The sequence below is a fragment of the Hypoxylon fragiforme genome (assembly GCF_022984875.1).
Source record: "Hypoxylon fragiforme strain CBS 206.31 chromosome Unknown GGS25scaffold_7, whole genome shotgun sequence".
NCBI lineage: Eukaryota > Fungi > Ascomycota > Sordariomycetes > Xylariales > Hypoxylaceae > Hypoxylon > Hypoxylon fragiforme.
This window is the reverse complement of record NW_026054762.1, coordinates 1,445,242-1,470,912: the sequence shown is the minus strand read 5'-3', so window position 1 is coordinate 1,470,912 and position 25,671 is coordinate 1,445,242. Positions and strand designations below refer to the sequence as shown.

General features: G+C 48.4%; 9 protein-coding genes across 9 annotated transcripts; 5 read left to right on the top strand and 4 right to left on the bottom strand.

Moving 5' to 3' along the window:
• Positions 1 to 334: 334 nt before the first annotated feature.
• On the top strand, positions 335 to 2,619 carry GGS25DRAFT_499148 (DUF1692-domain-containing protein). The gene is made up of 3 exons (XM_049261751.1): positions 335 to 745; positions 865 to 1,443; positions 1,572 to 2,619. Exons 1-3 carry the CDS (start codon positions 658 to 660, stop codon positions 2,045 to 2,047), a joined length of 1,143 nt encoding a protein of 380 aa, XP_049114677.1. The 5' UTR covers positions 335 to 657; the 3' UTR covers positions 2,048 to 2,619.
• Positions 2,620 to 2,893: 274 nt separating this feature from the next.
• On the bottom strand, positions 2,894 to 7,106 carry GGS25DRAFT_499147 (Fusaric acid resistance protein-like-domain-containing protein). Its single transcript, XM_049261750.1, has 3 exons — positions 6,764 to 7,106; positions 4,576 to 6,499; positions 2,894 to 4,502 (listed from the first exon to the last, which is right to left on the bottom strand). Exons 1-3 carry the CDS (start codon positions 6,845 to 6,847, stop codon positions 3,151 to 3,153), a joined length of 3,360 nt encoding a protein of 1,119 aa, XP_049114676.1. The 5' UTR covers positions 6,848 to 7,106; the 3' UTR covers positions 2,894 to 3,150.
• Positions 7,107 to 7,439: 333 nt separating this feature from the next.
• Positions 7,440 to 9,091, top strand: GGS25DRAFT_369265 (uncharacterized protein). The gene has a single exon (XM_049258172.1). It carries the CDS (start codon positions 7,822 to 7,824, stop codon positions 8,647 to 8,649), a length of 828 nt encoding a protein of 275 aa, XP_049114675.1. The 5' UTR covers positions 7,440 to 7,821; the 3' UTR covers positions 8,650 to 9,091.
• Positions 9,092 to 9,501: 410 nt separating this feature from the next.
• On the bottom strand, positions 9,502 to 11,838 carry GGS25DRAFT_499143 (transketolase). Its single transcript, XM_049261749.1, has 4 exons — positions 11,594 to 11,838; positions 11,437 to 11,532; positions 11,294 to 11,378; positions 9,502 to 11,235 (listed from the first exon to the last, which is right to left on the bottom strand). Coding segments are annotated over exons 1-4 (1,884 nt in total). The 5' UTR covers positions 11,596 to 11,838; the 3' UTR covers positions 9,502 to 9,534.
• A 1,461-nt stretch (positions 11,839 to 13,299) lies between these two features.
• GGS25DRAFT_369312 (uncharacterized protein) lies at positions 13,300 to 15,310 on the top strand. Its single transcript, XM_049258173.1, has one exon. It carries the CDS (start codon positions 13,771 to 13,773, stop codon positions 15,052 to 15,054), a length of 1,284 nt encoding a protein of 427 aa, XP_049114673.1. The 5' UTR covers positions 13,300 to 13,770; the 3' UTR covers positions 15,055 to 15,310.
• Positions 15,206 to 18,354, bottom strand: GGS25DRAFT_515079 (SacI homology domain-containing protein; the record flags this gene model as incomplete). Its single annotated transcript, XM_049263048.1, has 4 exons — positions 15,206 to 16,109; positions 16,165 to 16,270; positions 16,349 to 18,070; positions 18,156 to 18,354. The coding sequence occupies 4 exons, from the start codon at positions 18,352 to 18,354 to the stop codon at positions 15,206 to 15,208; spliced, it is 2,931 nt and encodes a 976-aa protein (XP_049114672.1).
• Positions 18,355 to 18,759: 405 nt separating this feature from the next.
• On the bottom strand, positions 18,760 to 19,754 carry GGS25DRAFT_499137 (L30e-like protein). Its single transcript, XM_049261748.1, has 4 exons — positions 19,612 to 19,754; positions 19,486 to 19,548; positions 19,254 to 19,420; positions 18,760 to 19,184 (listed from the first exon to the last, which is right to left on the bottom strand). The coding sequence occupies exons 1-4, from the start codon at positions 19,637 to 19,639 to the stop codon at positions 19,056 to 19,058; spliced, it is 387 nt and encodes a 128-aa protein (XP_049114671.1). The 5' UTR covers positions 19,640 to 19,754; the 3' UTR covers positions 18,760 to 19,055.
• A 181-nt stretch (positions 19,755 to 19,935) lies between these two features.
• Positions 19,936 to 21,565, top strand: GGS25DRAFT_499136 (vacuolar ATP synthase 16 kDa proteolipid subunit). The gene is made up of 4 exons (XM_049261747.1): positions 19,936 to 20,193; positions 20,334 to 20,346; positions 20,458 to 20,587; positions 20,641 to 21,565. Exons 1-4 carry the CDS (start codon positions 20,171 to 20,173, stop codon positions 20,964 to 20,966), a joined length of 492 nt encoding a protein of 163 aa, XP_049114670.1. The 5' UTR covers positions 19,936 to 20,170; the 3' UTR covers positions 20,967 to 21,565.
• Positions 21,566 to 22,944: 1,379 nt separating this feature from the next.
• Positions 22,945 to 23,710, top strand: GGS25DRAFT_523676 (uncharacterized protein; the record flags this gene model as incomplete). The annotated part of the gene is made up of 3 exons (XM_049264472.1): positions 22,945 to 23,019; positions 23,116 to 23,372; positions 23,470 to 23,710. The coding sequence occupies 3 exons, from the start codon at positions 22,945 to 22,947 to the stop codon at positions 23,708 to 23,710; spliced, it is 573 nt and encodes a 190-aa protein (XP_049114669.1).
• Positions 23,711 to 25,671: the final 1,961 nt, after the last annotated feature.

The window sequence follows — 25,671 nt, the reverse complement described above, 5'->3', positions numbered from 1 at the left end:
TCCTCCAAAACTAATATAAAATAAAATAAAAATAATGAACATTCAGTTGCAACTGGTAAACGGATAAATAGCACTTACATACCTATGTAGGACCTAGGTATGTATGTAGGTATGCTAGGTAGGTATGTACATAATAGATGTCGTACATATCAATGATGGATTAGGTACATCATGATACATGTATGGATGTATCAATAATACCTAGTAGTTAGTACCTACCTACATATGTAGTATGTACATGTACACTTCACCCCACATACTTGGAGAAGGAGAAAAGGGTCAGGGTCTTGATCCCCACACAGGGATGGCCCCCACTAATATTTTAGAGGCAGACTAGAGGATTAGCGTGGTGGATTGAATTCTTTTTGGTGCAAGTTGTCCTTTAATTATCTAAATAATCAACATCTGAATCTTATTATCTTCTTGTATAACAACGTTGAACCACAATAATTAACACCAACCCGCCATACTCTCCCGACATTCTTTGAATTGATTTGCGATAAAAGAAAGCCAGAAAAACCGATGCCGTGCTAGCGTCACCTAGCTCAGACCGGACGTCAAGGGGAGCCTGCCGCGCCTTACGAGAAGTCTTGAGCCTGGGCTCACCTGTATACAGCTTAACCAGATACTAGACAGACCAAGTTAATCACTTCCACCATGGACAATTATAACGGCTATAACGAGAAAAGCCACTACAATGACGACCCCGAGCCTAATAGCTTTGTCCGCGCCTTCGATGCTTTCCGTAAGCACTCCCCAAATCTCGTCCCTTCACCCGATCCCTTCCCTCCTTGTCCTGCCCACCTTGGATCCCATCTTTGGGCATAAGCGCTTGACTAACCAGCAACCTTGGGACCTCCTTAGCAAAATCGAAACCCCAATATGTTACGCGTACATCGGGCGGCGGAAAGTGGACTGTCGTCATGGCTGTAGTCTCTTGCATACTGGTATGGACGGAACTAGCGCGGTGGTGGCGCGGCTCGGAGACACACACATTCGCAGTAGAGAAACATGTAGGGCGCAGCATGCAGATCAACCTCGACATCGTCGTCAAGATGAAGTGCAAGGATCTACACGTAAACGTACAGGACGCTGCCGGGGATCGCATCCTAGCCGCCTCACGTCTCAAGGAGGACCCCACGACCTGGGCACAGTGGGTCGACGCAAAGGGTGTCCATAGGCTTGGTCGCGATAGCCAAGGCCGTGCTATCACAGGCGCGGGGTGGCATGACGAGGAGGGGTTTGGCGAGGAACACGTTCACGACATCGTAGCTATGGGACATAAGAAGGCCCGCTGGGGAAAGACGCCTAGGCTCTGGGGCTCAGAACCAGATAGTTGCCGCATTTATGGGAGTCTCGATCTGAATAAGGTCCAGGGTGACTTCCATATCACCGCACGAGGCCACGGCTATGCTGAGGCTGGACACCACTTGGATCATGGCGGTAAGTCCAATTCTCCCCGTCTCTACGCACACCCACTCCCCCTTTTTGCCTCCAATTGTATGCATGGGACGAGAATGATTAGGAGGGGGAGTGATTATAAGACGAACAATGCGCTAAACCACCTATAGCTTTCAACTTCTCGCACGTCATCTCAGAGCTCTCGTTTGGGCAATACTACCCGTCTCTCGTGAACCCTCTCGATCGCACCATTAACCTGGCCGAAGCGCACTTCTACAAGTTCCAGTACTTCATGTCGGTCGTGCCCACCGTCTACAGCGTGCACCAGGGTTCCGGGCCGGCCCCCGCAAGCCGCACCGTCTTCACCAACCAGTACGCCGTCACGGAGCAGAGCAAGGAGATCAACGAGCGCATGGTCCCCGGCCTGTTCTTCAAGTACGACATCGAGCCCATCATGCTGCAGGTCGAGGAGCGCCGCGACGGCATCCTGACCTTCGCCATCAAGGTCATCAATATACTCAGTGGTGTCGTGGTCGCGTGTCACTGGGGCTTCACGCTCAGCGAGTGGGTGCGAGAGGTCATTGGAAAGAGGCGGAGGACGCAAAGTGAGGGTGTTATCGGTGCGAAGAGCGATTATGACGAGTAGATGTGTTTTTATTCCGAGAGCGGGGACCTGGGAATTTTGTATCATTAGGTAGAGGTACCCAAGGGAAGAGAGACAGTGGGACAAAGAGAAGGAAGAAGGAAGAAGAAAAGGAGGAACAAAGAAGGCCGAATTGGATCTGCGCCAATTTTGCACCTGCTTGCTTGCTTCCTTGCTTCCTTGCTTACCTCGGTAGGTGTCTCGGTAGGTGTCTACCAAGTACCTAGATATCTAGGTTAGGTGGGCATTTTCTTTCGAAAAAGAATCTCACGGAGTTTTAAGGGGCGGGAGGGATAGTAGGTACCTAGTAGGTTAGGTAGAGAGGGTGATTCGGTATAGGTATAGCAGCACGAACTCGAAAATACCTATCCATCAATGAACGAACAAAAACACGATAAACTTGTAATGAGCGTTGAATTGGGGTATATTCAACTCTCTCTATCACTTCCCCTTTCCGTTGCCTTACTTCCATCGGTCTACCTACCTTTCCCCACGGGGGCTACGAAGAGACTTGGGACGTTTTGCTTTGTTTGGGTAGGTGATATATATATTTAAAGGGTACATATACTAAGGTATACATACATGTAACTATACCCAGCCAGCACTACGCATAAACTCGTGTCGGCAACGTAGTGAAAAACTGATACACTCACTACACCGATGGCTAGGTATGCTTATACCAGTCTCCCTCCCTCTCATCTCCAGCCGTCCCAACATCAAGTCCTGTGTCTCTTGGCTACCTACTAGGAACGTAGGTATTTAGCGTAGAACGATTCATTCCAATCTTTATTTTCTTCGTCTCTTCTCCTCTCCATTGTTAATCACCCCCCTTTCTCCCTCCCCCCCTTTCCCACATATGACTAATCTCCCTTCAAACCAGTATAGATGGATATTTTAATGCTTGGATACGAAAAAGAAAAACAGACCTCCAACCCCTAAAAAAATATATAGAGAGACCAAGCCTAAACTTACGTCCATCCAAGTCTGATCCCAGAAGACTAACTATGTTTTCGCTAAGGATGCTTCATAATATATATATAGGTGTGTATATAAGTATATGTATATCCCGACCGAGCCGGGCACACGTCCACCGCCAAAAACGTGACTTACTGCAACAACATCGCATCTTCATCAAGTCGTCCGTACAAGGCTTCAATTTCCTTCTCCACCACCTTCAACTCATTCGCGAGCTGGCCCGTGACCAATGCGTACGCGTACAAGAGCGCGTAGTCCGGCTCCTCCACCGTGACGTCGCCCAGTTTCGGCAATTTAGTACTTCCATCCCCGCCAGGACTCGCGTTTGCGTCTGCACTTGCGCTGCCGTTCCCGTTCCCAAATCCGTGGCTCGAAGTAGGCGTAGACGGTTCCCTACCTGCCTCATCCACAACCGAGTTCGACCGACTCCCCTCGTTGAAGTAACCGGACCCGCCAAATCCAACACCGCCGCTGTGCTCCTTTCTGAATCGGAAAATCTTGCCAAGTAGCTTATCCCGGATGACCATAACACTCGGGATAGCGTCGGTCAGAGGGTACTCGAGCATGACGCTGGATGCTAGAACCTGGAATACGTGGCAGATACGCGCGCAGAGCTGCTGCCGCTCCTCAGCTGTGTAATACAGCAGCGCCTTCTCACCGGGGCTGAGGCGTCCGTGTTTCTGCGTCACGAGGCTCATAGCGTGGAACGCGTCGAGTGCCCGTTGTGTTGATGTCATAATTCGCCCATACGCCTCAAAGGGAAAGGGGCCCCGCAGCTCGTACTCATTATTCGCGGCCGCGCGAAGCGTCTGTAGTTGAGTTGCGTACCGTTGCATCGCCGCCTGTTCTCCCATCTTCATGTAACTATTTGTGGCTTTGGTAGTGCGTAGAAGGATAGCCAATGGACCTCGCTTCCAAATGAGACCCATTTGGAGGTAGAGCACGGCCAGTCCCTCCTTAAACTTGCGCCGGGCGGGCATAGGCCAGATGAGGCGACATATTATGAGACCCCAAACGATACCTACGGACACGGCGACAACTCTATGATACGCAATCGAGCTGATTATAGGATGAATCCCACCCTCGTCGTCGTCATCGTCGTCGACTTGTTGAGTGAGTGAGTATGCGTATAATGACGACACGTTGTAGCTTAGTAATATGAAGCGACCGAACGGCGCATTACCACGACTGATCATGATATAGAAGGCACCAAAGGCGACGACCCATCCCAAAAAGGCGAGAGCGTAAGGGTTGCCATCCGATATCCACCAGTTGACCAAAACAAAGGCAGCACCCAAAATGGTACCCGTGAACCGAGCCATGCCAGTAGCGTTGGACGCGCCCACGGTCATCGAGCAAACGATCATGAAGGACAAAAGTCCCCATTCGCCTCGCCAATGCGCATATACAGGTCGTGTTTCAGGGATGAAGGCAAACATGGCGTAAAGAGCAGCGCCAATGCCAACCTTGAGGCCAAACTTGACTATTTCGGGTATTAGTAGGCAATAATAGGGGATTATGGAACATATGGTAAGATGAAGCAAATGGTAACTTACTGTCATCTCGTGAGAGGAACGTGAAGAATTTCAAGAGATTCCGCGAGGCAAACCGAACACAATGATCCCATATACTCTCGCCCTGCGGTGCCGCATCCCAAGTAACGGTACCACGCCGGTTCTTAATAGCAGCGGGAATACCTTGGGGAAGTTTAGACTGTCTCATTCGCTTGACGGGCTCGATGAGAGTGAGTTGCTCTGGATCATCCTTCTTCCGTTTCGAAGTCTTGATGTGCTTCCAAAACATAAGCCACTTCCAGGTTCGCTTCTTTTGTTCGGTGGCATCCCTCAAGTCTTCTAGCGTATCCAAGTATACCTGCATCTCATCGGCAAAGCTAAGGAGACTAAAAGTGAAATGCCCACACGCCGCCGCCACTTCCTCGAAGTCCGCTTGAACGGACTCGGATCTATTCCTGCCTAGCTCGATGGTCTTGTAGATCTCTTCTAGCGCATTTCCTCTAGCCTGATTATATAAACTGATGGCATCCCCTAAGCTATGCTTGAAATTCTCGTTGATCATGATAGGAGAGCCAGGGTCACCAAAGGGGGGTTCTTTGAGCATCTCGGCCATTGTATGAACTAGTGACTTCATAGAAGGCCCAAGACGGACGATGAACAGTTCGAATATATCAGAAGGCGTTCTTAATGACGTACCAGAAGAAGCCAGCATAGCGGATGTTATGTCCGCCTCATGCGACTGTGGATCGTCAGGATCACTCCGCTCGTCAGGAGCCTCATCAATAGCACCAAGGGAGCCAAACCTGGTGCTGCCGCTCTTGAGTGTTGCAGATAGAGATCGACTAAACACGGGAGAAAATACATTGGTAGGAGAGACAGCTGAATGGGCAGACGGAGGTCCATTAGCCACTTCCTTGAGTAGCTCAAATTGGGTATTAGCCGCACTTCTCAATCCACCTATTGACTGGGCTAGGTTCTCCATAGTCTTTACAACAGCTTTATCGTGTCTATATATTTTTTCCTGTCCTAGGAAATAATACTCATACTTAGACTCGCGTGCGTTTTTGTTCATCTGAGTGAGGTTCGAGGTATAGGCAGTCGAAGCTTTAGTGAAAGCGTTTGAAGTAAAATCCTCCTCAACGCCGCTCAAAAAGCCACTCGCGATCAAGGATAGCATATCGCCGAGTGAAGTGGACGCATTGCGCATAGACTTGCGGAGCGCTAGTCTAGCAGAAACGGGCCAAATGGTCAAGTTGACCAAGGTTGAAATCGTAGTAGCCATGAGCAAGATCTTCAATGATTGAATGATCTTCTGGTTGGTGAAAACACCAGTGTGAACCGAATTCTCCTTTGTTATAATGGTGATGATGCCAATGGATGCTATACTGGCACCAACACTCACTAAAGGATTATTAAGTTTTTGCTTGACCCATCCGACGAATCCCAAGCCGCCGCCGATGAATATGACTAGAACCAAGACATACGAGAGTTCTACCATCTCCAACACGGAGCCGAAAAGCACCGAAGTAGCCATAGACATGGTGCCAATGAACATGGCGTAGCATACGGCAATAATAGCAATAGTAACAGCCTCAATTTGCGATCCTGCCGACCTTGCCGGATGGAAATAAACAGATATTGTAGCTACAATATGTTTCCCATCTAGCTGACCGAGGAAATTTGCAGCAGGCGGCCAGAAGGTGCCCATGCTGGCTAGCAGGTACGCGATGGAGCACTTGATAGTGCCTCGTCCTTTGGGAGAGTTCGTCCATGCCCACAAGCTAGCAGCGGCCACAAGAGTATTGTGCCACATATTCCGAAACTTTTCCTTCACCGTTTCGCCTTCTGCGAGGGATCGCATGTTGTCATCGTCTCCGGGACCGTCAAGGTGAGGGAAGCGAAGGGTGAACTGGCGACGAGTGCGTTCGCCAGTACCGGGTATGATCCAGGTGCCATTGCGTAGTTTCTGCCGAGGTCGATTCATCGCGTTAGCATATAGCAACTCGATTTCACCGAGGACGATGTGTCGGAGGAGAAAAGTCGCATAGGATCAAGATACATAGGAAGACACTACAATCAATGTATGGAAAGGTAGTATAAGTTGCCACAGATGACCTTACGAACACGCGACACGGCAAACAAAGGTAAGCAGGTACAAATGTATATGTATGTAAGGTCAAAGTGAAGACAAAAAAGAAGGTAAGACAATATACAAGTTGTAGCGACTTACGGTCCTCGCGGCAACTCTAGCGGGTCGAAACGGTCTCGAAGCTCCACCAGCTGTCGAATTATTATTTACGCTATCGCTGGTCATAGCGTTGTTATAGTCGATGATGGCCCTCTTCTTCTTCTTTCGCTTTCGTCCCGCACGGTTTTCCTAGGCCAGTTGCGGCATCGCCAACGAAGTGAGAGGTGAGAGGTGTGGTGTGTTGAAGAAGTGATAATAGTGTCAGCCTTGGAAGCAAGTAAGCAATTATCGGGTCTATTAGTCGATTACATGTATCCCAAAAGAGAAAAAAGAAAGGTCACAAGGAAGAGAGTCTAAGAAGAATGTGGATATTGGTCAGTTGATGATGTTCAAATGTTCAAGGTTGAAAAACTAACGGGTACTAAGGCATGTACTGCATGTACTGCATGAATAGTACCTAGTACTAGGCTAGTAGGTACCTGGAGGATGTACTTACGAGCCAATGGTATGTCGCCATTCATGCGTCATCGTCAAATCACTTAGCAATTGGAACCAAACAAACAGGGGGGTGCCCCAATGCTTCCGGGTTCTCCCCGCCTCGTTCGAAGTACATCAATGATACATACATACCTACATACGACGTAGTACATATGTACATACCAGACATACCTACATTGGTACATGCATGTGGGATGTTCAATGTTCCATCAAGTCTAATTACATAACGATATGAACCCATTTTAGCTCCAGAAAGCTTCCCCTATACAATATATGTACGACATGGTATTCTACATACCTACACTTTACCTACATACATAGCATATACCTAATATTGACTTCTAATTTCTAATTATATCTATATCGACTTGCTCACAAAGTTACATGTACTCACTCACCCTAACAGAATAAGCTTTCTTCAACCCCAAAACTCAAAACCAACTGAACCAAACTATTACAGCCCGACATTCTACCGGGCCGTTCCCTCCCCCCTTCCCTTCCCTCGAGAAGACCAACCAAGGAGGCTACATACCCAGGAAATCGAATAAGAGTATTAAAGACAAGGCCAACTCCAGAAGACGAAGACGGAAGCACAGCCAACCATGGCGAACCTCCCCTCCCAACACCCACACCTCTCCCTCCACCTAACCGACCGCGCCCTAACCCCCCTCATAACCTCCTCGCGCTCGCGCCCCCAGCTCGACGCCCTAACCTCTCTATCCCACTCTGCCCTCAACGCCCACGAGTCCGCATTGCGCCTCGGCCTCGGCGCACCGCAGCGCATCATAGTCGAGCACGACACCAGCACCAGCACCCTCTCCTCCTCTACCTCCTCCTCCCTAACCACCTCCTCATCCGCCTCCCTCTTCCCCACCGGCCCCGTCCTCCTCCAATCCTTCCTCCGCGCCAACCCATCATCATCTCCCTTCCCGCCCTCCCGCCCCTCCACCAGCGCCGCCGCCAGAACAAACGGGCAGCCTACCCCTCGCGGCGCAAGATCCGGCAACGACTCCTCCTCCTCCTTCGTCTCTAATAGCGACAGCCACCACGACGAAGACGAATCAACCCCTCAACCCGAAAACAGCCCCTCTCCCGCAACAAGCCCAACCCACACCCACACCCTCGAGCAACGCCTACACAACCTCCAACTCCAGACCACCGGCATCAGCGCAATGATAGACGACACAGGCGGCGGCTCCCCCTCCTCGGAAGAAGACGCGAATGCCCCGCCGATGCTCGTGAGCATCGTGATCGCGCCCACCGCCGACGACGCGCGCGATGGCCGCCGCGCGGCTGCGAGGCTCGAGCGTGTGGGGAGGGAGGTCCAGGCACGGTGGGCTGGGGCGCAGGAGCAGCAACAGTCGCAGCAACAAGCCGAAGAGGGGTTGGAGGATGGGAGAGGAGGGGTAGACGGCGGTGCGGGGGACTGAAACTGAGCGGGGGAGGCAAGAAACACAGCGGAACACAGCAGAAACAAAGGGGGGAAATTCAGGAAACACAACCCCGAACTTGAGAAATCAAGAAAGTCCGGGAGGATTAAGTTAAATCCCGGTCTTTAAAAGCTAGAGGAAAATAGAAAGGCGACAAGGAGACTGGCGGGGCGGGGTGGGTGGGAGAGAAGGGGTGTTATTCTACGATGGGCCACCTTCGTAATGATGAGAAGCTACGGAGTAGGTTGGGAGGTATCCAGGGGCAAACTCCTATGAATTGAGAAGGCCCCCCGGTGGTGGCACTACTGGGGCAAACCCCCCCTCCCCCCCGGGACAGAGGTAGCGAATCAAGCTATCCGAGCAGAACACTCAAATTTGATCCCAAGGAAGGGAAATCTCTAGCGAAAAGCTAAAGAGAGGCCTTTTTCTTCTTAGCTTGAGCTGTTTTACTAGAGAAGCTATAGCTGGGGCTTGTTAAGGGTAAAATTAGTCGCATACCAATATCTCTACGATGGGCAATGCAAACTGAAATACCAACTTTAGCATGTCACACTGTACCGAGTAATCAACACAAAACTCGACAACCCATCACGAAATTATAATACCAAAAGAGTACTTTGTTCAAAATTTATTGTATTGCTTGCTGTCTGGCTTCGCAGAATTTTGGCTTACGTCTATACATCCATGAAACACTCCTCAAGTTTCTGTATGCCAATGAAATCAATCATTTCAAGTCTCTTTATCGCCATTCTATTCTTAGATGATCTGCTGGAAAGCACGGTTGACAGGCGAACGGATGTTGGGGACGTCCTTCCAGAACTCAATAGTGGCCACGGCCCTCTTGGAGACGCCCTCGGGGGTGAATTCGAACTTCTATTACAGTTGTTAGTATATATTCAAAATAGGATGTAATGCCGGAAAACTTGCCTTGTAAACATCCTTGTAGGCACCCGAGGCACCGAATCTGTTCAAGCCAAATTGCTCATGAGTATATCTCTCCCAGCCCATTGTGCTCATGACTTCGACAGACAGAGACGGAATGCCGTCAGGGAAGACGCTGAGTCTGTACTCCTTAGGCTGCGAGTCAAAGACCTCGAAGCAAGGCATCGAGACGATACGTGCCTTGAGGCCGTGCTTCTCTTGGAGGTACTTGGCAGCATCAACGCAGATGCACACTTCTGAGCCAGTCGAGACCAGGGTAATGTCGGCACCCTCGACTTCGTGTAGAACATAACCACCCTTGTTTGCCTTCTCAATAGTGGAGCCCTCAAGCTGAGGTAGGTTCTGTCGCGATAGCGCGATGATGCTGGGGGTGTGCTTCGAGGTTAGAGCAACGTAGTAAGCGCTGCTAGTCTCGTTTCCGTCGGCTGGTCGCCAGACCATCATGTTGGGTAGGGCACGGAAGTGGGCGAGGGTCTCAATCGGCTGATGGGTAGGACCGTCTTCACCAAGACCAATGGAGTCGTGGGTTGCGACCCAGATCACGCGAGACTGGGATAGCGAAGACAAACGAACGGCACCGGCAGCATATGAAACGAAGTTAAGGAAGGTACCGCCGTATGGGATAAGGGTACCATAAGCGGCAATGCCGTTCATGATAGCACCCATACCGTGCTCACGAACACCGTATCGGATATATCGTCCACTGTAGTTTCCAAGTCCAGTCGATGGGGGTTGGAAATCTACAGCCTCCTTCCATCGAGTCAAGTTAGATCCCGTCAAATCAGCAGATCCACCGATGAGCTCGGGAATAGCAGCCTCAATCTTCGAGAGGACAGTCTCGGACAGCTTTCGGGACGCAACGGCGGCATCCTTGGGGGTATATACTGGAAGGTGCTTCTCCCAGCCTGCGGGAAGCTCTCCCTTCTGACGACGGACGAGGTCATCATGCTCCGCCTTGTACTTGGAGCCGTAGCTGGCGAACAACTTGTTCCACTCCTCTTCGAGAGCTGCTCCCTCTGCTCCCCTCTTGTGATATTGGTCGTAGACCTCTTGGGGGACGGCAAAAGCTTGCTCGGGGTTGAAGCCAAACTTCTGCTTGAGTTGCTTGATGTCGTTGGCTTTTAGCGGGGAGCCGTGGACTCCGTGGGTACCTTGTTGCAAGGAGCCGAAGCCGATAGTGGTCTTGAGCTTAATTATCGAGGGCTTATTCGTAACCTCCTTGCACTTCTGGATGGCCTGCTCAATGGCATCAAGGTTGTTGTCACCGTCATCGACAATCTCAACATGCCAGCCATAAGACTCGTAACGCTTGACAACGTCCTCAGTGAAAGCGCAGGCAGTATCACCATCGATGGTAATTTGGTTATCATCGTAGATGGCGATCAGGTTACCTAATTGCAGGTGGCCGGCCAGAGAAGAAGCCTCGCCAGAGACACCCTCCATCAAGCACCCATCACCTAGGAAGCAGTAAGTGTAGTTGTCGACGATAGGGAAGCCATCCTTGTTGAAGTTGGCAGCAGTCTGGGCTTGGGCAATGGCAAGACCGACGGCATTAGAGATACCCTGTCCAAGAGGACCGGTAGTAACCTCGACACCGGGGGTGTCGTGGGCCTCGGGATGTCCGGGGGTGATGCTGTCAACTGTCTATCAAGTTTATCAGTACGATATAATACAAATTGATGACTAAAACGAGGCAACTCACTCGGAATTCCTTAAGATCTTGGATGGTCACTTTGTACCCAAAGAGGTGAAGGAGAGCATATTGCAGCATGCAGCCGTGTCCGTTGCTATGCAGTTCAGATTAGTGAGCGAGGGATGAATTAAGTAGATAGCGAGCTAACTTACGAGAGTACGAATCGGTCGCGGTTTAACCATTTTGGGTTTGAGGGGTTGAACTTCATGAATTTGTTGAATAGGACGTGGGCAACCGGTGCCATACCCCTAAAACACGTTAGTATACATAATTAATGCGAATAAAGTAACGAGTTGCTTTGCTACTTACATGGGCGCACCAGGGTGGCCGGAGTTGGATGTGAAGGTGGCATCGACCTATAGTTCAACATTGGTCAGCAACTTATTCGAACTTGTTGAGGAGACCTATGATGCGGCAAAAAGGTGAAAAAGCGAAAAAAGTTGAGCTTCAGTGGGAGCTCACGATGGAGGGGCAAAGCGGGGGTGGGGTTAACTGAATTTAAGTGAGAGTGAGAGTGAGAGTCGTCATCTTACCGCGAGAACACGGATCGTGTTAATGGCAAGCCAATCTTTCTCAGTATATCCCATGATGGCGATTCTGTAGAAGTAGCTTGAATATGGGAAAGGTAAAGTCAAAGGGGAGGTTAGGTAGATTTTTTTAGGGAAGGAAAAATGAAAGAGAGAAGAGTGGGAAGATTTGCAAGACGATTAATAAGTGTCCAAGGTATTTAGGTACGGGATTACATACATGTACATGAATGTAATGCGGTGATGTCCTGGACTCCTGGACAGTGGAGGGACCGGCAACGGCTTTATGGGTCCTCTCTTTTTTTTGTTAGTCTTGGCACTGAGTGGGAGTGACTTTGGTTTGTTGAATGAGCCCGGGGTTTCCAAGGTCTATCTGCAACTTCCTTAACTGACGATCAATCACAGCAACCGCAGACGAGCAAGGTGGGGGGTTCCTTCACATACTAAACTTATATGTACATATTATTACTGCCATTGACTGGTATTTCATCATACTATAATACCTGGTGTTACATATTGCAGTTTACATGTGTAGTACATGCCATACTACATGGACTCATGGAGGGGAGTATATTGTACCTAGTATCTACCTTGTCTTGTCAGAATCCCTTTTCTCAGCAAAGCCCGCCAAACTCACACCTTTCACACCTTTCTCCTCTTTAAAAAAATTCCTAGAAATTCATTGCCACCACCATGTTGGTTCAACTTGGTTGGTCTTTGAACAGGAAGGCGAGGTAATACAAATTCCATACATTACGTCACATTTTTATCTCGGACATTAAACAAATGTATCCATCGTTTGTAGCGCTATACCGAAAATTGGATACGCTACCTCATGCTAGGAAATATAGTAGGTATGAAATCCTCGTCAATGCCAACCTCACCTACCTAGTACTCGAAACCATTGAGAAAAGCTCTTACTACGCAAGCCTAGTACCAATAGAAACAGGGGCGTTTCTAAATTCGTCTTACTCAAATTACCCACCACGTGAAAGCTGTAGCTTCACTGCTGTTGCAGTCGTGCGACACAACCCTTCCGTCTATGAAGAACCCGAAAAAGGCTCATAGGAGTGTCAGATTATGGATAGCTGAATGTCGTGTTACCGCTTGACATAACTTGCACATGCTACCTACTGTATGTACATACATCTCTGAACTGATGTTTGTCAACCTCCCGTACTCGGCACTGAGCTGTCTGTGGTGGCATAAATTTACCCCGAAGAGTGAGCCATGTCAGATGCTTAAACTTGATGCATCTGATACCTAGTAACACCGTGCAGCAACGTGAACGAGCAGAGGGATATCATTCGAGCGTCTCTAACCTAGGTAGTAGGCAGTAGGGCGGAAGGGCGGAAAGGTGGTACTTTAGTTTCTTCACGATAGATAACCATGCTGGTGGCAGTGTGCTACATATATGACATACGTACCTATATAGTACCCAGTAGGTAGGTAGTCTAGACCACAAGCATCAGCTATCTGCTTGACAGCAGGGTGGCATACATCCTAAAATGGTAAACCCCGTGCGGGATATTTATTTATATTGCCTATTCTGTTGGCCTGAAGGCTCGAATCTTTCATACCGTAGGACTCAGTTCATACGAAATCTCATGATGATGGAGGCAATCCATAACGAGGTATATACAAACACAAACAAGAGAAGAATCAAAAATTCCCTATAGATAACTATTTAGCTGGGTGAAAATGTTAATTGTAAGTAATACATAATAGTCAAGTGGTTTTTGATTTGTTCAACACAAACGATTTTTCCAACTATAAAAATCCGCTTAAATCTTTTTTTTTTTTTTTCTTTTTTTTTTTTGCCCACTTCAACATTTCATGTGAAGTAAAAAGATATTTAGAAGCAAAAAAGGGAAAACCACAAATCCTGAATAATCCAGTGTATGTACTCTTAACGTAGGACCCCGAAGAATTTCTTCGCTTTAAACAAAATACAAAACCATGGGAAAGAAAGCCTTCCGGTCCAACAGAAGACCGTCCATAACATCTCGCCCCCCAGCACCCTCGGCGGCAGCAACAGCCTCCTCCTCATCAGAGAAGGCCACCACCGCAAACCCCAAACCCGAGGCCGCCACCACCACCACCACCACACCCGCCGAGGCAGAGGAACTCAGGTCGCACCAGCGCCTCCTCCACATCTTCGCCTCGACCTTCGACCCCGTGCTCAGCTCCCCGGGGTTCAACACCAGCCTGCAGCAGGTGAAGCAGGCGCTCTTCAACCGGGACTTCGGGGCCGCGTTCGGGAAAGAGCAGTTCCTCGAGGTGTACGCGGCGCGGTGGAGCCCGCCGCGCGCGCTGTGCTACAGCCGCGTCCTCGAGCAGATCTCCGAGGCGTATCTGGAGCCGCTGGTCCGTCTAACCAAGGCCGAGTCCGACCCCGAATCCGCCATCGCGGACGAGGAGGAGGAGGAGGAGATCGACGATGAAGTGGAGCATGGGCGGGTGTCGCCCACGTTAGACCAGGAACGGCAGGGGCAGGTGTCGCCCACGTTAGACCAGGAACGGCAGGGGCAGAGGCGCAGCAGCCCTGCCGCGACGTTAAGGATGCTCGCGATCGGAGGCGGCGCCGCCGAGATCGTCGCGTTCGGGAACTACATCCACGGCGCGGACGGCGCCGTGGCGGGCGACCTGACGCTGCTGGACACGGGGCCGTGGGGCGAGGTGGTACGGAAGCTGCAAGCGGGACTCACGGCGACGCCCGTGCTATCCAAGTACGCCAGCGTCGCCGCGCGAGCCGCGAACGCCCCGCTGATCGAGCCAGCCACGCGTCTGCACTCGTCGTTCGTGCGGCAGGACGTGCTCGCCCTGGACCGCGAGGCGCTCTCAGGGCTACTGGGCCAGACACCGCTACTCGTCACGTTGCTCTTCACGCTCAACGAACTCTACACCACGGGCGGCGTCGGCAAAACTACTTCTTTCCTACGCCTACTGACCTCTACGATACCGCACGGGTCTTTGCTCCTCGTCGTCGACAGCCCCGGGAGCTACTCGGAGGCGGCCGTTGGCAAGGAAGCCAAGAAGTATCCCATGCAGTGGCTATTAGATCACACTCTCATCCCGACAGACAACCGGAAGGAAGAGATGGAGGGTTGTAAGTGGGAGAAGCTAGAATCACACGACTCGGTCTGGTTCCGCTTAGACGACAAGAAACTCCGGTATCCTATTGAACTGCAGGACTCGCGCTACCAGATGCACCTCTACCGTGCAGTGCCCCGGTCATCCTAGTGAAGAGAGGATACTATCTGCCTGGCCTAACCAAGATGCTAGTGCCAGGTTCTAAAAATCTAACCCTACTCTCACACATATGTACATTCAACCACCAAGCACCCAGAATCACCCCCTTTTCAAAAAGGCAACCTTCAACATGATTGTCCATCTATGCCCAAACCAGCTTCTTTATACTATGCCCCCATTGTTCCAAGAGCCCTGTGCTCTTCTTGGCCTCGGCGAGAGATATGATATCTCCCCTTTCGATGATACTCTCCCTATCTTTATTCTGCTCTCCAGAGCCTTCGGGAGGCGGCGGCTGATTTAGAAGAACTAAGCGCTCGATCTCCATCGCGATAACGTTAATCTGCTCGTCCTCTGTCATCCCTTTCATGCCTCTCGTGTCAGAGACCGCGCTTGTAGAATGCAGCGCCTTGAGCGCGATCTTACGTGGCGGAGACTGCGTCTGTGGCTTCCCAGTGATCGCGTTGAAGATACCGGATACGGCGGCGGGGGCCGCTGCAGGATTTACTAGCATGTCCTTCTTGCCCGAAACTTGATCGGATTGATGATCTGACATGCTGGACAGGGACTGCGTGTTGGTCCTCTTAACATCAAACTTACCGGGCTCGTAGGTGATGACCATACCTACATTCTTGGATTCGTCGGCTTCCGCCGGGGACATGGCTGAAGTAATGTACGTGCCGATTTTTATGCCCACGACGTGTGCTAGATCTACTCTCTCGAAAGACGATACTTTGTCGAGTTTCCAGTCGAACCTGCATAGGTAAAGGGCCGTGTCAGTCAGAAGAAGAACTACTTCCTCAAACGGCAAAGACTTGATAGTGTTAGATGCGTGGGGGCTGAATAGTGTCCAGCCGCCAACAAAGTCCTCCTTGTCATCTTCTATAGCGATCTTCTGAGATGTCTCGATAGCTTGCTCCCTCATATTGGACATGGAAACTCCGGGGTCTTTGCTCATCATTGTCGCCTCGAACTCGTCGAATACCATGGAGGAAACGTTACCCAAGAAAAAGTCGATGGCGGCCTGAGAAAAATAGTCATTCACCATTCTAGCATGATGCGATCAGCACATTGTCAATTTACTTGTGCAATATGTGTCCTTACCCATTGTAAAATCGTGTTAAGGATAACCCGAGATCGTTGACCATTCCGCGATAGTCACGTTTTCTCGTCCTGGTATAATCTCCTTTCATCGCAGCAGTTGAGGCATCTAAAATATGACGAGTTAGCCTTCTATCCGCATCTTATGACACATGATTCCAGACAGGAGCTTATATCTTCAACTAACATTGCTTTGATATGGCATCTCCATTGTCAGCCCAGAGGGTATTGAACCACGAGTTCTCCTGGTCTAATTGGGTCGACATGTCGAAGCCCTCCTCCTTTAGCTGTAGATCAAGCATGAATTTGCCAAAGGAGCTTTGACATACGTTAGTACGATCAAGACAATCCATGCAATTAGTTCTCAGCACGCCACTCTGCGTTCGTTCTACTTGGCCACTTCTTTCCACGGTGCTACCGGTCTCCTCGATACTTTGGCCTAGGGTATCCAAAAGCAAGCTCACGTTCTCGAATTTCATTCCACGACATGCGGAGTGGAAGTCGAACCATTCAAACCTTAGGGCCTTGGAACCTTCTGATTTCTCATCATTGAACCTCTGAGTGGCCTTCTCATATTCATTACCAATAATAGCCTCAACACCATGCTTCTCGACTAGGTTTACCAGTTGTATGGATCCATATGTATTGCCTACTAGTTCGAAATGCTTTCTGAAGGCCCGGAAGTTTGCCTCTGGAGAATGCCGTAGCACTGGAATTGGCTTGAGGGAGTATGGCGACTGGGTGAAGAAAAGTGGTATACTGCCTCGAATTTGAACAAAAGAGTATATCCTGGAAGACGGATTCCATGTGGGAGTGGAGAGAATTTGTTCTGTCTCAACAAAGTTTGCGGCGTATCCATTTTCATCTATGCCACGTCGGAGATATCGTAGCCCAGCGCGCCTGGTTGACCTCCTGGAAATAATAGTAATAGAAAACTTCTTCTCAGATGATCTAAGATCCACAGATGCCCTCTCGGCGGGAATGAATTCAGCATTAGGCTCTAAAGGAGGTGTCAAGTCGTTTAATTCCATAGAGTTTTCCTGCGAATCAGCTTGTGGTGGGTGTCTATCCACGATGAATGTTCTCTGCCCTACAAACCCTTGCATTAAGGGCAACATCAGGAATTCGTCCCCAGAACTGTGGAAGGGTTCCAACAACTCCCGGTTCCAAAAGAACGTAGGATCGGCTGTTTGGTGTAGCGGAGGAGTCGCTGCTGCTGCCATGGTAGACCGACTTGCGACGCTCCTCGTAATATCTACATCATAGGAGAAGTAAAAACTCCTAGACGCCCCAAGCCAAATATGCGCGAAGCGCAGTAATTTGGGTATCAAGCTCTCCCCGGCGGTTGGCGCGGGCGGCGGATCAACTTTCTCATGAACTACCGTATTACTGAGCTTCTTGTCCTCATTGGCGGTGGGCACTTTGTCCACTGTATCTTCCGGCTGGTCGGTTTCGACGCTGCTTAAGCCTAGATTACGTTTCTGGTCCATCATCCAGCCTTTGCCACTAAACCAGCGTTGCGCGAAGCGTCCATAGCTTCCACGTCGTTTAATTACGTCCTCTGCTATGCTGCTGCCTCTCTCACCGCTTGCGCCTGGATCCGGAGCATCCCCACTTCCCGAAGTATCGCGATCACTTAGGGCTCCCGGGTCTTCTGTATCGTCAGCCCCCGATACCGAAGGCCCATCAATTTCGCTTTCTGTGTCGCTTTCGTCACCAAGTTTCTCAGCGGATGCGCGTCGAAGCTTAGCTGCGGTGTTTGCGACGGCGGATTCGGCTTCATTTTGACCCGCGCAGGGCGTGAGGGCAACATCGGTCACAACATAGACAGGGAACCCGCGAACTTGAGCGACATGCTGTCGACCGGTAATAGTGATCAGATAGCTTAAACGGGAAACAGTAAAGAGCCCTACAGAAATAGGAGAAGTTAGGTATTTCTTATATAGCATAGATTACGCATTTATAGCAACGAGATAATTCTAGGCAAGACGAACCAACGATCCCAAAAGCCTCGAAGGATGAATCTGGTTTCGTAACATCTGGAGTTTGATCACGGCCGAGCGAAGAAATGGTAGCATCTCCATATTTGACTTTTACTGGAGGTGAAGGACGTTGTCCTTTGGTCGCGAGAGGCTGAATTATAAGGCCATCGACAGCGGCGCATATAAGGAGCTTTCGTGCTAGACTAGGCATCCTTAGTGATACTGTTCTCTATCATGATACGCGAAAACTGGTACTTAGAAGAATGCACTATCTTTGGAAATCGAGGATTGTAAGAACTGAAAGTAAAAAGAAGGGGTTATTTGAAATGGTGTATGGCGTATCATGAGTATAAGGTTAGAAGCTGATATGGTCATAAATGTATACAATCCGTCATGATGTCTACCTAAGAAAGGTAGTCCAAGTCTTGAATGGGGAAATTTGGGAACATTAAATTTTAGAATAAACTTGGTGGGGTCGCTGATGCCGTCACACGGTGGGGCATGCGTCTTTAGCTTCCAAGTTCAAAGTTGTATCCGTTACTTAAGGTACTATGTAGGCAGGCACCTTGATATATAGAATCGTATGTAGGTAGTACCTACCTATATTCAAGTATTATTGGGGTACTTTGATATTAATGCATGCCATATATGTACAGCATCAAATCTTATAGGCTGGAACCTTGAAGCTGAAGCGGCACAGGGAAGCAACTTTGAGCCAATGAAGAAGGCGGACGAAATAGCATCATTATAAAGTAGACATTGCAGCTTCCAAGCTCTGGAGGTTGGATGATGCGGATCTGTTTTCTATCTCTGCATACCCTTTCCTAAAGCCGCCTACCCGTATAGACTTTTTATAGCCTTTACATGTTTCCTATGCAACGCCCTGAATTCCTGTCCTGACTCTGGGGTATCTTAAATCATTAAGCGCTCGATCTTGTCCCTCAGACTTCGGATCTGGTTGGCAAGATCACTTGCTTCGTTCGTAGTAATCGAGGCTGCAATGACAGCTCGGCTGACACCACATGAACGGCCAAGTGCAATCTACAAATCTTTGTTAACACACACCCTGTTCAAGTCGAAATACGCCTGGACAGATATTCCTCAACATACCTTACTGGGCACGTAGCAGTAGATCACATTCTTATCCTCGCAAAGCAAGGGAAGATGGAGAAGGATGGCGAGCGGCGTAGTGTCCGCAGCAAGAACCACGATCTCAGCAATACCTCTAGACAGAGTCTTGGTAACCTCGTTGGCTCCCTTCTTCAGCTGTCGAGCATCTGCGTACAAAATCGCTGTTAGTAATCGTGCTTAATATATAGACGGGCATCGTAGGTTGACTCACGGCCAGCTTGTTGCACGAGGTCAAGGATTTCTTGCGTGAGGGTCGGGTCGGCGATAGGCCAAGCTGTGAATAATAATGTCAGTAATTAATGCTCATTTAGAAACTTGACTATCTTCAAAAACATACCGGCATTCTGATCCTGGTTGGCAGACATGGTGATAGTGCAGGGTTCCTTGCGTTGGCTCGCCCTGTAGAGAAGTTGGCAAGATGATTAGTTTTGTCGAAAGTCGCAATGCGGTGTCAAAGGTTTAGTTAAAAAAAAAAAAAAAGGTGGACGATGAATTAAGTATCAAGGCAAAAAAAAGCTTTATCGAATCGACATGGAGCCTGCCTAGGCGCGGATTAATTTTTAGACGCCAAGACTTGAAGTTTGGACGGCAATAGGTTAATCCGCTGACATAAATTGAGTGGAGCTTCACTCGGAGCTGCAAAATCAATCCAAGTTCCAATCCTTTGGCCCCAATCAAATCCAAAGGTAAACCTGGAAACCAAGCACCTGCATCTCCCATTTCCCGTTTCCAGTCTCCCCCAAACGAAATACAACCTCTCCCGTAATAACACTATAAGACACCAATCCATCAACCACACAATTTGAAGCTCCATCATCAATCTTCAATTCATTCTACTTTCATTATCTTAACAGTCTATCATTCCTGTTCTCCTTTTAAATTAGAAATCCGTCGTCATGGCCACCTACTCTGAAGCTTGGTACGTAATTCATTTTTTGCCTCCTTTGCTCCTTTGATCGCCTTAGTTCATCAATATGAGCTTCGTGTATCGTGTCGCCCGTGCCATTATAGCTTCAAACTTACTTAAGATGGATATACTAACATCTTTTTTTCATATAGCCCGGTCTACGCGGTTAGTTCTCATCCTCACTATCCCTCGTCTTAGCCAAGACCGACCTAATTCTCCCCAAACATCCGAGATGGGAGACGACAGTTCAAAAGACTCGAAGCTAACGTACTATAGCCCTTCTTCGGCGCCATGGGATGCACAGCAGCCATTGTCTTCACCTGCTTAGGTGCTTCCTACGGAACCGCCAAGTCCGGTGTTGGTATCGCCGCCATGGGTGTTCTGAGACCTGATTTGATCGTGAAGAGTACGCGTCGCCATTATCAATACGTTCTACTAAGTTGGTGCTAACTCGTCCAGACATCGTCCCCGTCATTATGGCTGGTATCATTGGTATCTACGGCCTTGTCGTTTCCGTCTTGATCTCCGACGGGTTGACCCAACAGCTTCCTCTCTACACGGGGTTTATTCAACTCGGTGCGGGTCTTTCGGTGGGTCTGGCTGGTCTGGCTGCTGGTTTCGCCATTGGTATCGTTGGTGATGCAGGTGTACGAGGAACCGCTCAACAGCCTAGACTTTTCGTCGGCATGATTCTTATCCTCATTTTCGCCGAAGTCCTGGGTCTCTACGGTCTCATCGTCGCTCTCCTTATGAACTCCAAGGCTAGTGTCGATGTCAGTTGCTAGAGGAACAGCACTGAAAACGCGACTACCTTCTATTCGATACAACAGCCTGCGTTGGTGTAAGGGTGGACAACAAGTTGTACTTGTATCCACGCTTTTCACCTCACAAATTGTTATCCTCTGCCGACGGAATACCGCATACAAATTAGGTTACGGCAAAATTGAGCCTAGCAGCCGAACCAAGTAAACAGACAAGTGCTAGGCTATCGGGGGTGGTGGAGTGATGGAATGGGGTTTATGGTAATGACCGAGCAAGATCTCGCATTTGTATTACTGTTGCTGCATATGTACGCTCCGAAACGGTTTCTCATCATAGATTAATGGATGAGGAATCTTGTACTCTAGGTTGGTAACTGGTTCTCATGGAAAAAGTGATTTTTTTGCCCAACTTTACATGATTCCGTTCATATTCGAGATTTGTAACGGGACAACGACAGGGCCAGTCTTATAAACGCCGTAACATACCAACTTTCGAAAGGAACCACAACTATTTTTGGCATAGTCGATATCCATATTGCAAAGCTTATGCCACTTTTAATGCCAATCAGTCAACCTATACTTACCTGTGTAAGTATACATCCGAACCAGACATCAAGCCCGGCACTCAGCATTGCGATTTGATTGTAGTAGTCTTTGATTAGGGGCTGTCCCTTTGTGTCCCTTGACGAGATGCCATGCCCACCTACCTATACAAAAGTGATACTGAACGGCTCCCACCAACCCAACTACAATACCGTCATCACAGAGGCGATATCGGCTTGCCTGTAATCCTTCGCCAATCAATTTCCTCTGACATCAAGTCATTGGTGGGACTGGCCGTATTGTCGACTACATAACATCCAGCTCGGTTGGCAGTATATTGGAGATATATACTATTGCCCAGCCACTTGAGGCTTCTAGGTGCTTACGGATAATAAAGGGCAAAGGGTAATGGGAGTTCTGTAAGACTTACATATGCTTATATTCAGTTGTAGATGTTTTAGTATGTAGTTATGTATCTAGAACATTGTATGTCAAAGAGGTAGGTACTACATATGTAGGTAGCACTGAGGTATGTAGACGTAGTAAGGTACATAGTAGTAGTTAGTAACATAACTATATGTAGTATAATATTTAATTGCTTCTAATTGGCCACACGCCAACTGCTGTATTTGAATTTTGCATCTGCGTGCCAGTTGGCAAAGGAAGGAGAATTTAAAAATGAAAAAAACAGGTTCGACCATCGGAAAAACAACCATCTTTACATACAAACCTAACCTACCTATGTAAGGGTTGTAAGAATTTTGCACGGTCCATCACGCGTCTCCCACCACAGGCTACAGCACTGACTCTGAGTCTAACTAATAAAGAGCACAACTTTTCAAGGTCTAGCCGCATTGAAAGAAAGTTCCAGGGCTTGTCAACCTAAGGGAAGGATTGCCTTGTATGTACGGAGTACATAACCTTTAAACAATCACCTTTAACCTTGGATCTTTACTAAAGCAATCGATACGCACCCCCGGTACATACATACCTAACCTAGCATATTAACCTAGGTATTATCGTATTATCTGTATCATCTCCACTGCAGCTTTTTGAAGCTCAGCTCAGATTCGAAAGCATCTGCTTTGTTTCATCGCGCATTTGCATAGCACAGTACCTGTCTAGGTAATATTCCGAGTTTATTCAACTCTTCTTTACGCCTCGCGACTTTCCTTCGCGTCATTTCTGATAGATACACTATCTCTTTAGGAAAGGAAATCTTGCATCTTCTCAAGATTGACCTTGGCGTTTTCCTTGGTATCCAAAATATCAAAATCTCGTCCCGCCTCACAGCAGACACCAACTCTTGCCCACGCCACGCCGCACATTTTGGAGGGGTTAGTCTTTCACATTCCTTTGCTTTCATCACTACCATTACCTCTATTCTACATGTTGCATGTTGTAATGGCATCATACTAACCCTAACACTTTTCAAGAAGAACCTACTATTTTAGTCAATATGTCGGACACGAATCACGATGAGCGCGAAGTTCCCTCTGAGGATCCCCTCGTCAACGAGGAGGGAAATGACGAGGTGCGCTTCCTCCCTTACCTGTTACCTATATCTAATTCCCATTGGGATGCCGGTCGAATATAAAGCATAACTAATTCGCGGCCTTGACGCGCACAGGAGGAAATTTCCGCCATGAAGAAACGCGTTGCCGAGATGGAGCAAGAAGCGGCTAAGCTACGAGAGATGCATGCTGCCCTGGACGAGCGAGGACAGGAAGTCAACGAGGAGCGATCCGACATAGACAGCCGAAGTATCTTCGTCGGAAATGTGGATTACTCTGTCTCTCCCGAGGAGATTCAAGCCCACTTCCAAAGCTGTGGTTCCATCAACCGTGTTACCATTTTACTCGACAAGTTCACAGGCCAGCCTAAGGGGTAAGATGATTTGAAACATCGATACCTTAGTATGACTAGCTAATGTTTTTTTTTCTTCAACTAATAGGTATGCATACGTTGAGTTTACTGAACCCAGTCTTGTTGCCCAAGCCTTGGTGCTCAACGACAGCGTTCTTAAGGGACGTAACATCAAGGTCACCCCAAAGCGAACCAACATCCCCGGAATGAGCCGTGGCCGCGGCCGCGGACGTGGAGGATTGGGCGGGCCTGGACGTGGTGGAGGATATGGAGGAAGAGGCGGATACGTTCCTCGAGGTGGCTTCTACCGTGGTGGCTATCGCGGACGAGCACGAGGTGGCGGTTTCACTCCTTACTGAGGATCACCCGACTCGTACTCTTGGAACCCTAGCCAAGCCTTGCCAAAGGCTCGAGTATCACCTTTAGTGGATAATTATGGTTGATAGTGCAGGGGATTAGGTATGGCCTGTGATGTGACTTTGGTTTATCCAAGGGCAGGCAGACGAATCGACAGGGTATGTGAAATGCATACAGGGCTTTATTACAACACCGACTTGACTGAGATGGCACCAGAAGCTGTCTCAGCACTGCTTCACTGCTCTTCCCTCTTCCATATTCGCTCTTCCCTCTATATCCAAAATCAAGGAGCATTTCCAGGCGAGATTTACTGCTCGTAGTAAAAGGATCGGTACATGGGCGGCAGCAACATTTTGCCTCTTCGATCTTGGTTGTTTACTCGTCAGGCATGATTGTTGCGAAGCTGGGACGTTTGCGACAAGCTTGTCTTCATTGCGCCTTGCTCTAGACTAGTTGATGGGTGACGGATAGACGTTCACAGCCAGAAAAAAAAGCAAACAAAACAAAAAACCTAATGAGATCTACCCGCAGCTCTGCTTGATTTCTCGGTAGCAGAAGCCATGCAAATTTGGAGGTTGCCTCGCTGTTTCTGGTATTCGACATATTTCAAAAGGAGGAATGTCAAAGCAAGGTAACTGAATCACATGATTCTACTTTTGCTCTTCTAGAGCTTGATTGCTAGTCAAGGACAGATAAATTGACATTCTGCACCACATCAAAGTAATAGCCCTGTCGTATCTCGGAGGTAGCATTCGACTTTATCCCCCCCTGTATTTGTACGCCCTCTCATCAAATTATGACTATCTCCGTCACAGCCACACCATGATAGGAGAAGGGAATAAGTATTAATATGTGATTTGTAAGAATAGATGTACATATATATACATAATATTGAAGTAAAATGTGTCCCTATGTACATTGATGTGCTGAATAGGTATGTACCTGTGGCCTCCCAGGTAGGTAGGTACTTGCCCAAGTATGGATGGTTTGGAGGTTACGGATAACGGCACGACCCAGACATAGTATGTACCAACCCAGCAAACCAATGGAGGGTATCACGCTAGAGGTTCTAAGGCTCAGACGTTGTAGATACTAGATAGGGTGGTAATGAGAACAGTTGGAGGCCGCTAAGATGGGAGCTTTATCAGCCTTCCAATCCACGCGTCATGATACTAGATTGATGGATACCTAGGTATCTACCCATACATAAGGGCCGAGCCACCTAAGGAGAGCTGAGTGTCGGGGTTCTTTTGGGATTATATATACTACTACATACCTAGGCACATATGCATGTACATAGGTAGAATGAGATGATAAACACCAAACCGGGCACCTTACATAGTACTATGTATGCAAGTTTGTAGGCAACGGGGCTTTGCTAGATGTATTGTATTGTACATATGTATGTTTGTATGTTTGTAGGCCATGAGAGAGCCTTGGAAGATGGCACTATACAGTAGGTTACCTATATGAATATGTAGCCTACATATGTAGTATGATAGTAGTATCATGTACGCCGTAATACTACAACAGGTTTTGTACTTGAATCCGCGTAAATATATACACATATTTGTTTATCTACATAGGACCATAAGTATGTATGTAGGTTAGGCATGTATCCAAACTTCGAATGTGCTTGATAAGTTGATAACATTGTATTTCTTGACAAATACCCTTTGCTTTCTAATAAGCAATCTGATTACTTAAGAATTAGGGACAACTTGCTATCGGGTACATACCTACCTAGGGTATCCTGGGTATGTATTATATCATATTACAATATCACGTAAGGGAGGACGAGGTGAATAGAGGGGCAGTTGAACAAGACATGATGTCTCTGAGACTTGAATAACTAGGTACTGACATTTGGAATAGCATGTATGTATGTACACCCTAGAAGAACAATGAATTATTTATACAGACTGGAGTTCAAAAGTGATAAAAATGTAATTAGTTATGTGCT

Coding starts and splice junctions, on each gene's coding strand:
- GGS25DRAFT_499147 (XM_049261750.1), bottom strand. CDS start 6,847: ATGACCAGCGATAGCGTAAATAATAATTCGACAGCTGGTGGAGCTTCG. Junction 6,500..6,763: donor CTAGAGTTGCCGCGAGGACC/GTAAGTCGCTAC, acceptor CGACCTCGGCAG/AAACTACGCAATGGCACCTG. Junction 4,503..4,575: donor GTTCCTCTCACGAGATGACA/GTAAGTTACCAT, acceptor TACCCGAAATAG/TCAAGTTTGGCCTCAAGGTT.
- GGS25DRAFT_369265 (XM_049258172.1), top strand. CDS start 7,822: ATGGCGAACCTCCCCTCCCAACACCCACACCTCTCCCTCCACCTAACC.
- GGS25DRAFT_369312 (XM_049258173.1), top strand. CDS start 13,771: ATGGGAAAGAAAGCCTTCCGGTCCAACAGAAGACCGTCCATAACATCT.
- GGS25DRAFT_499148 (XM_049261751.1), top strand. CDS start 658: ATGGACAATTATAACGGCTATAACGAGAAAAGCCACTACAATGACGAC. Junction 746..864: donor CCGCGCCTTCGATGCTTTCC/GTAAGCACTCCC, acceptor GGACCTCCTTAG/CAAAATCGAAACCCCAATAT. Junction 1,444..1,571: donor ACACCACTTGGATCATGGCG/GTAAGTCCAATT, acceptor AACCACCTATAG/CTTTCAACTTCTCGCACGTC.
- GGS25DRAFT_499143 (XM_049261749.1), bottom strand. Junction 11,379..11,436: donor CGCGACCGATTCGTACTCTC/GTAAGTTAGCTC, acceptor TGAACTGCATAG/CAACGGACACGGCTGCATGC. Junction 11,236..11,293: donor AAGATCTTAAGGAATTCCGA/GTGAGTTGCCTC, acceptor TAAACTTGATAG/ACAGTTGACAGCATCACCCC.
- GGS25DRAFT_499136 (XM_049261747.1), top strand. CDS start 20,171: ATGGCCACCTACTCTGAAGCTTG. Junction 20,588..20,640: donor ACCTGATTTGATCGTGAAGA/GTACGCGTCGCC, acceptor TAACTCGTCCAG/ACATCGTCCCCGTCATTATG.
- GGS25DRAFT_499137 (XM_049261748.1), bottom strand. CDS start 19,639: ATGTCTGCCAACCAGGATCAGAATGCCG. Junction 19,549..19,611: donor CAACCAGGATCAGAATGCCG/GTATGTTTTTGA, acceptor TATTATTCACAG/CTTGGCCTATCGCCGACCCG. Junction 19,185..19,253: donor ACTGCTACGTGCCCAGTAAG/GTATGTTGAGGA, acceptor AAAGATTTGTAG/ATTGCACTTGGCCGTTCATG.